Source organism: Diaphorina citri, unplaced genomic scaffold (genome assembly GCF_000475195.1).
Source record: "Diaphorina citri unplaced genomic scaffold, Diaci psyllid genome assembly version 1.1 scaffold990, whole genome shotgun sequence".
Taxonomy (NCBI): domain Eukaryota; kingdom Metazoa; phylum Arthropoda; class Insecta; order Hemiptera; family Psyllidae; genus Diaphorina; species Diaphorina citri.
Genome location: NW_007378421.1, coordinates 78,743 through 88,124, shown reverse-complemented (window position 1 = coordinate 88,124; position 9,382 = coordinate 78,743). Strand labels below are relative to the sequence as shown.

Below are 9,382 nucleotides of genomic sequence, written 5' to 3'. Positions count from 1 at the left end.
GTTCAGGATAAAATCCGCCCCCGGCGGGAATCGAACTCGCGGCCTAGCGCTTACAAGGCAGACGGGCTACCAACTAAGCTAAATAGGCTGGCCCGGAGATGGAAAAAATCACCCTGCGATTTGTAAGTAGGGCCATCCAGACTCGACAAGACTTTTATCTTTTTTATCTTTCCCATCATCAAAATCATTGAAGGAACAAAAACAGAGGAAGGCAAAGAGGGACTTGGATGGTTGATATCAAGAAAACATATAATTGATAAGAACTACATCTACCAGCCTCACCCTGTAGAAACATCTCAAGGAAGGAAGATATGGGGTAACACCAATGTAAGGAGCTCCAATTATAATAAGGGTGAAGATAGACTAGGATCACCCAGTATAAACTCCTCTCCATAAGAACATAAATGATAAGAACCACTTCTAACAGTCACACCCTGTACAAACATCTCAAGGAAGGAAGATATGATGGGGTAACACCAAAGGAGTTTCAATTATAATAAGGGTGAAGATAAGAGAGCAAGGGGGAGAATGTATACGGATATTGAGAAACTCCCGTCTAGTTGAGAAAACGTAAATGATGTAACCACTTATGAAATAAAAACAGAAAAAAACAACTTGATATGTGAGAGATTTTCTAGGGAGAATGTGTACGGATATTGAGAAACTCCCGTCTAGTTGAGAAAACGTAAATGATGTAACCACTTATGAAATAAAAACAGAAAAAACAACTTGATATGTGAGAGATTTTCTGAGGATTTGAAAAATGAGAACAACCCTGAGGTGTGACGAAATGAAAAAGATCTGTAAGGGATTGAAATGAAATACATAAATAAAGCTAACTCAATAATTGCTTCTGCTAGATTAGGATAAATTAAATAGGATAAGGATATTTAATACGATATTAATTATTTCAAGATCTTTTTAAATGGATGTGGTAATAAGTAGGTATGGATATCATTTGCATCAGGCCATCGTAAATTACTCGATGATATGTGAGAGATTTTCTGAGGATTTGAAAAATGAGAACAACCCTGAGGTGTGACGAAATGAAAAAGATCTGTAAGGGATTGAAATAAATAGAGCTAACTCACTACATAATACTTGCTTCTGCGATATTAGGAAATTAGGATAAATTAAATAGGATAAGGATATTAATAACGATATTAATTAGTTCAAGATCTTTTTAAATGGATATGGTAATAAGTATGGATATCATTTGCATCAGGCCATCGTAAATTACTCGATAAACGAGGTAGATTACTTTCATATTATCATCTTGAGATTTTAATTAGATAGATAGGTTCACTAAATGCTGACACACATACCTACATATACACAAGTAGAGTATCCCCTATTCATAGTATAGTCTTAAGACTTAAGACAAGTCAATAATGTAGTGGCTAAAGATTACTATCAAAAACCTATTAAGTAGCACGGGCAAAGATACCAAAGACTCTTGTTTTCCAGAAGCTTGGTCTGGCTTCAACAAATTCCCTTGTTGGAGCAGCAAATTTTGCTGATGTTGGTTTAAATTCTGCTCAACTGATTCCTGTTGTATTTGAGACTTCTGGGAGATTTCGCTGGGTTCTAATTTAACAGCAGTCTGTTGTTGTTGCTGTTGTTGATATTCTGTTTGTTGCTGAACGATATTTTGTTGAAGATCAGAGGAAGTGGTTTCGATAAAAAAAAAAAATGTGGATGCTCCAAATTTAAGGCAAATGTTTTTAGGCGAAAAAAAAATGTGGATGCTCCAAATTTTAGACAAATATTTTTTGGTGTAGATTTAGGAGCAAAGAATTCCCTGAATACGGCCCTGAATTAGGAGGTAAGAGAAAATCATCAGGGAAGGGAGGATATGCTTGATCATCTTGTCTTGTTTTCTGACATAATGCTTTTGAAAAAGTTTCGCCTAACTCTTGATTGTGTCTCGAAACGAAATCAAAACTTTCGAATGAAAAGTTGAGTCAGTTTTCCCGGGATTGTTTCTTTCTCTAAAAAGAACGAACTTTGACATTTTACCATAGAAATATACCTATACATACAGGGTGTTGTCGAACGATATTAGATACCGTGTCGTTAACAAATACACTAGGTATAGACACCGCCATTTGAGGATTAGTTTTGAAGGCTAGGTACTTGAAATAGTGCCACCATCGCCATTTTGAATGATGATGAAAAATCACTATTTCAAGTAGCCTTCGAGTACAATACCTACTTTTAGTACTCCTCCATGACCTCGAAAAATGAATCAAAATTGGTCAAGCCGTTTTCACATGAAAAGAATAAAAGCAGAAAACGGCTCTCTTTGCCAAAGATTTGCCTGAGAATAAAAAAATGAAACGGGAAACGGGATTTTTCAAAATGAAACGCGATTTTTCTATCGCCTAACTCTTGATTGTGTCTCGAAACGAAATCAAAACTTTCGAATGAAAAGTTGAGTCAGTTTTCCCGGGATTGTTTCTTTCTCTCAAAAGAATAAACTTTGACATTTTACCATAGAAATATACCTATACATACAGGGTGTTGTCGAACGATAATAGATACCGTGTCGTTTACAAATACACTAGGTATAGACACCGCCATTTGAGGCTTAGTTTTGAAGGCTACTTGAAATAGTGCCACCATCGCCATTTTGAATCATGATGAAAAATCACTATTTCAAGTAGCCTTCGAGTACATTACTTTTAGTACTCCTCCATGACCTCGAAAAATGAATCAAAATTGGTCCAGCCGTTTTCACATGAAAAGAAAAAAAGCAGAAAACGGCTCTCTTTGCCAAAGATTTGCTTGAGAATAAGATTTAAAAAAATGAAATGGGAAACGGGATTTTTCAAAATGAAACGGGATTTTTCTGATCACTACCCTAAATTTCAGCTTCCCATCTTTAGCCGTTCAAAAAATATTCAGGGGTCCCCGGACTTTTGAAACACTCTGTATATCCTTCCTAGAGTAGACTTGAGGTGTTGTTTTAACTCCACCAAAAGCTGTATTGAGATCTTGATTTTATAATAATAATAGACTCTTGAGTGGAAGGTAACCACTAGGTGAGGTTAACGCCGGAGGCGTTCTCTACCACCTAACCCTTAGAGCTCCATTACGTGGAAGGTAACCACTAGGCGAGGTTAACGCCTTAGGCGTTTTCTACCACCTAACCCTTAGAGCTCCATTATTATGTGGTCAAAATCTCAAATAAATGAGGATAAAATTCCAAATAAATGAGGATAAAATAAAATGAGGATTTTATACGTGAAGTTGTGAAGCGTTGATTTTAAACGCGAAGCGACCGACACGCGACGAGACGTTCGCATGAACGTGTTGACTGAAAAGTCCCCCGCGCCACTGTAATCTATGCAATGTAACGCTAAACCCAGATTAACCGATAAAATCTATTATCATCATTATCACTGAATCGATTAAGATCGCTATCACAAGCGAGTCACTTGGAATCACCATTGTCAGATCATTATCACGAGTCACTTAAAGTGACAATTGTTCGTCCCATTCCTCGTTTAGCGAACACCTCTGAAAATTATTACGACCAGGAATTTCGCTATTTCACCTTTTGTGTTTGTTTTATGATCTGCTTGTGCTAGATTCAAATGGCGATGTACCTTTACGGGGTCATCTGTACTCTTTCATTGTAAAGAGGCAGTAGGCACATTACATTTTGTAGGTATGTACTAGAGATGTGTGCAATTGTACGTGCCTAGTTAGATAGGTAGGTAAGAAGTTGAGTATTTAGTTATAGGTAAGTAGGTAGATTATAGGTAAGTACCTAAGTATTAATGAAGAGTGAATATTTCAACTAACGAGAACTTTCAAGTATTTTGTAACCAACGAGGAGGTAGGTTAGTTGATGGTTCTGTTATTCCAAATCTTGATTGATTGATTGATTAAAGACACATTTGATAGATAAGGATTTAAAGAAAAACGGTGATATAAAAGGCTGGAAATTGTTGACTAATAAGTTGGAACACAAGTTAGTAATTTGGGTGCTTGCCAACTTAGGTAGGTAGGTACCCATTTTATCTCTTTATTATCAGAATTCTCCTCAGTACACCATTATCAGTATCAAAATCACAAGAGTGATTTTATAGTCTCAAATCTATAACCCTGTCGTCAAAAAAGTTTCAAAAGCTTTCATAGTCGCTCTTGCAAAAGGTGATATAGTACGTACCTACTAGGTACCTACAAGTTATACCTGAAAACCTGACTCCTGACTACCTATATCTTTCAGTAACTATTCCATTCTCTTCTCCTCTTGAAAGATGATTTCATTCTGTTTGTTAAATCAGCATGGTATACTTTGTCTTTACTTATTAACCCAGCGAAATAACGAAATCATTGCTTGGTGGGTACCACTTATTATCTGCAATTATTGAAATAGCGAGATCATATTTTCGCTAACTTCAATTTTTTACCAGCATTTATAATAGCAGACAGATGAGTGGAGATATACAAAAGGCAGACCAGAAGGGGACTAGGAAAAGCTCGACTGTTCATATTTTCAGCAGTAACTATTCCATTCTCTTCTCCTCTTGAAAGATGATTTCATTCTGTTTGTTAAATCAGCATGGTATACTTTGTCTTTACTTATTAATCCAGCGAAATAACGAAATCTTTGTATGGAAAGTACCACTTACTATCTGCAGTATCTGCACTTATTGAAATAGCGGGATCATATTTTCGCTAACTTCAATTTTTTACCAGCATTTATAATGGCAGACAGATGAGTGAAGATATACAAAAGGCAGACCAGAAGGGGACTAGGAAAAGCTCGACTGTTCATATTTTCAGTACATTATTATTTCACCATTATGTATTCATTTGCTCAGACTGCCATTTCACAAAAACAAAAGAGTTTATTCAACCCCTTGACGGGGCATCGTTAGGGGCTTTAACCCCTAAGCCCTCCGGTTGGAAACACCCCTTTTGTTTCCAATAGACACCCGTTTCCTCTGTTACGTGTCATTTTTTTCTTAAAAATACAAGATTTTGATAGGTGTTGACGATTTTATGCCTACATATTTTTCATATTTGTCGTTGACAGTCAAATCAAATCTTCCAGATCTTTTTGGTGGATACCTAATTCATTGATGGCCCCGCGGAAGATTGAGTGTCACCACAAAATCGTTCTTGAGAAATTACACACACCAAAGATGGACACACTACACCATCTTTTCTTGAGAATCTACACCGCCAATTTTAAGTATCTGGATATTAAGGTTAGGGGTTCGGCAAAGGCACCAAAGTTGGACAGTCAATGGCCAAATACAAATAGAAAAGTCCCATTTAATGAGACAGTGTCAGTATCCCATTGTGCAGTTTCAATGGGTTGAAATTGAAACTCGGTTAAATACGCCGTATTTCTACTCCGGTGATTCATAAGGAATTAGTGACTCATTACCGCTAATAAATCAAATTTGTTCAGTCAAATTACGGGAACAATAAATCTTGACGTTTCAGTTTTTTTTTACAGGCGAGAGGCGCGGTGCAAATATTTTCCAAGACCGCACATCATCTTCGCTTGGTTTACTTGAATAGGTTGGTTGGAAAAAAACTATATTTGTTTTTCGTGTCTATTGTCTATGCACTCATAAGTACTTGATATGCATATTTATTTTTTGTGTCTAGTTTCCATGTAATTATGTACGTAAGAGTACTTGTGTTCTTGAAAATTATAAATTTTATGTATTTGTTTTGGTATCTAAGTACGTATAAAGCACTTCTTCGAGAAATAGGTAGAAGAGAGATTATGATAATTGAGAAACACACGTAATTGAAGCATTTGCAGACAGTATGAATACTATAAGGTTCGCTTCCCGCTGCTTCGCCAGGTATGATTCAGTGGTGCGCGGTGATGCGAAACATTTCCCTCACCTTGGTCATACCCGGTAATCGCTGTTACCAAAACCATGACAGTACTTAGTAGGGCCTTTCATAGGTACTATTTTTTCTTCTTCTTCTTTTTAAAATAAAGCAAGGTAGGTTTTTCGTGTTTGTTTTAAACTTTTATAAACGAGGTTCGTTTTAAACTTTTTACTATGTTATTAAACCCATAAAATAAACGAGACCTTGTTTAGACTGCTGGGGTAAAGGTAAAGGGACTTTTCAGTCTCATTCGAGCAGGATAAACAGAGTATGTTCTATTCTATTCTATCTCCAACGATGGTTACGTTGGACCCCTCCTCGCAACATACATATTAATTTAATTTTTCAAATCTCCATTTATTGATAATACCACATATCGAACAGATCATGAAAATTACATATGTATAAATGGTATCCCCATCCATAAAAGCAATGCTTGTGCCAAATGTGAACATCAATACCTACTATATAATCGTATTTCAGAATAGGTTTGATCTAGTGTGCCAAGCATTTTTGTGTAGAACGTACAACTCGTGAATGCACAACTTGCGAGAATTCGCCAACCCGAGTTCGCGAATGCGGGATTCAGAATTGCCTGCTGGCTCTAGGCCCCTTTGGGGAGCTTGGGTCCGGGGCAAATGGTACCGGAGCTACACTTCATGCACAAAAAGCTCACTCAGAGGCTTAGGTGTAGTTGCAAAGAGCGTATAAAGGATGGGTTGAGCTTCTACGAAACTACGAAATGGAACCGGTTGGACCCTTCTGTTAAAGACCCTGGCTTTTTTATCTTTCCCATCATCAAAATCATTGAAGGAACAAAAACAGAGGAAGGCAAAGAGGGACTTGGATGGTTGATATCAAGAAAATATATAATTGATAAGAACTACATCTACCAGCCTCACCCTGTAGAAACATCTCAAGGAAGGAAGATATGGGGTAACACCATTGTAGCTTTTTTATCTTTCCCATCATCAAAATCATTGAAGGAACAAAAACAGAGGAAGGCAAAGAGGGACTTGGATGGTTGATATCAAGAAAACATATAATTGATAAGAACTACATCTACCAGCCTCACCCTGTAGAAACATCTCAAGGAAGGAAGATATGGGGTAACACCCATGTAAGGAGCTCCAATTATAATAAGGGTGAAGATAGACTAGGATCACCCAGTATAAACTCCTCTCCATAAGAACATAAATGATAAGAACGACTTCTAACAGTCTCACCCTGTACAAACATCTCAAGGAAGGAAGATATGATGGGGTAACACCAAAGGAGTTTCAATTATAATAAGGGTGAAGATAAGAGAACAAGGGGGAGAATGAACCCTGATTTTGGACGGAGCACTTTCAGATTCGACCGACCGTTCCTCCGACGACTGACCGTTATCACTATCCACCGATGTCACGTGAGATGCGAGACCGACGTTTTGCGACGAGATAGAAAGCGGCTGATTTGTAATGATTTTTTGACCGTTAGGAAGGACTTGACAGATTTGTCCTGACAATAACTGATGTGACGCGCCAAGCAGTGGTTCAACTTTGGGCAAAGTTTGCTGCTGAGAATCTCCACTGGGTACTAACGGTTTCCCAGGTAAATGGGTGATGTTCCGTGTCACAGATAAAACTGGCTGGGCAAACTGAGGTGGTAGAGAATGTCCAGACAAAATCTGATGAGCGGGGATTTGCTGGGATAACACCCGGGTGCCACTCGGCTGCAGTTGAAGATTGTGTTGCACGGGCAAATTCGGGCACACAACTCAAAACTGATCTAGATTTTAAACAAATAATCTCCAGGCAGTGGCGTGGGTAGCGGCGAAGATTTGGGCCTACTAATATGCCTATTCCGTGATCATCTAAAACTAAAAAGTGTTCAAGTGTTGTCCTCACGAGCCTGAATTACGAACAATCGCGTTGAATTTTTTCAACACAGCCCGAGAATTGAGCTTGAATCGCCAGCCTACTTAGTTAGCTTGGCTGATAGCGCGTCTGCCTTGTAAGCGCTAGGACGCGGGTTCGATTCCCGTCCGGGGCGGATTTTATCCCGAACGGACAATGTTCGTTCTCGGAACGGCTGGCTTTCTCCTATCATGTCTTCCTTCTCTCTTCGGTTTCGGGACGATAAAACCTTAGCAGTTACAGTTCCATCTTGAATCTCTTTTTCAAGCTTAGTAGAATAGCCACGGAGAAGGCTAGAGGCTATCTATCCTTCCTAGAGTAACCTTGAGGTGTTGTTTTAACTCCACCAAAAGCTGTATTGAGATCTTGATTTTATACATGAAGTTGTGAAGCGTTGATTTTAAACGCGAAGCGACCGACACGCGACGAGACGTTCGCATGGACGGGGTGAACGAAAAATCCAGCCTACGCCACTGTAATCTATGCAACGTAACGCTAAACCCAGATCTATCACCATTAAAGGAGACTGGAACTTTTGACGTATAAATTAAACAATATTCACACCTTTATTTGTTTTCTATCTAGGTTGATTGAGTCATTAGGTTGACATGGAAACAATAACGACATTCGATTTGTATTATGACTTTTTCATTCACTTCTCCTAGCCATGACTGAAAATCAATAGAACAGTTGCGCTGACTTAGGCGAGGTTTTAAAGTCAAAGAGCTGCCAGCCTAGTTAGCTTAGTTGGTAGTGCGTCTGCCTTGTAAGCGCTAGGCCGCGGGTTCGATTCCCGCCCGGGGCGGATTTTATCCTGATGGGATAATGTTCGTTCTCGGAACGGCTGGCTTTCTCCTATCCTGTCTTTCTTCTCTCTTGGATTTCGGGACGATAAGACCATAGCAGTTACAGTTCCCTCTGTCAAACCTCTTTAAAAAAAATCATTGTCTTGGTTATTATAGCCAGTAAATTTGTTTTGTTTTATGCTAGTAAATTGACATTAGGTTAGTGTTAAACTTAGTCCACACTTACAAAGCTGGTTGGTTGAACTATAGCCAATCAGATTGCTTAATCCAAGAGTTCAACTTGAACCGAGTTTAAACTCACTTTGTGGACTCGGCCTTAAGCAAGTTTTTTTTCTAGATATTTTGACATTAATAGAAATTTTGATTAAGTATCAATGAAGCTGTACGAATATCAATGATACACGCTATTATTTACCTAACATACCAACCAAACAGAATCCAACACAACCCAATGCCCCCCACAAGACGTCGTACATAACTCATCGCTTGAAGCTTGAACTTTGAACACTCAGTGAATGCACTCCAGTCACTTCAGGACAGGGCCTTTCACAATGGGAGCTCATCCGGGCCCGGAATCTTCCAGGGGGCCGAAAACCAGCATTTTTTTATTCCCCCCAAAAAAAGTGATGGTGTGCCACAAGTTTATGAAACTTGGGGTGGAAGGTTTATAATGTGTCGAGCTTCTTGAATCCAGATGTAGAGTTACGGCACCCAGTCACTCTGTTAGGGTTCCGGCACCCTAATTTTTCTCTGTGTGTACCTACCTAGTACATATTTATTCTTGTGTTGTAAAAATAGTTGCCACTG

General features: G+C 38.6%; 1 protein-coding gene across 1 annotated transcript in view; it reads right to left on the bottom strand.

Annotated features, from left to right (window-relative positions):
• Nucleotides 1–1,421: 1,421 nt before the first annotated feature.
• The window catches only part of LOC108252914 (transcription factor SPT20 homolog), a gene marked incomplete at its 3' end in the record, with an annotated part of 11,707 nt that continues 3,746 nt past the window's right edge, over nucleotides 1,422–9,382 (bottom strand). Inside the window, exon 2 of the mRNA XM_026826734.1 lies at nucleotides 1,422–1,574. Coding sequence (XP_026682535.1) covers nucleotides 1,422–1,574 — 153 coding nt within the window. The remainder of the gene's footprint in view (nucleotides 1,575–9,382) is intronic.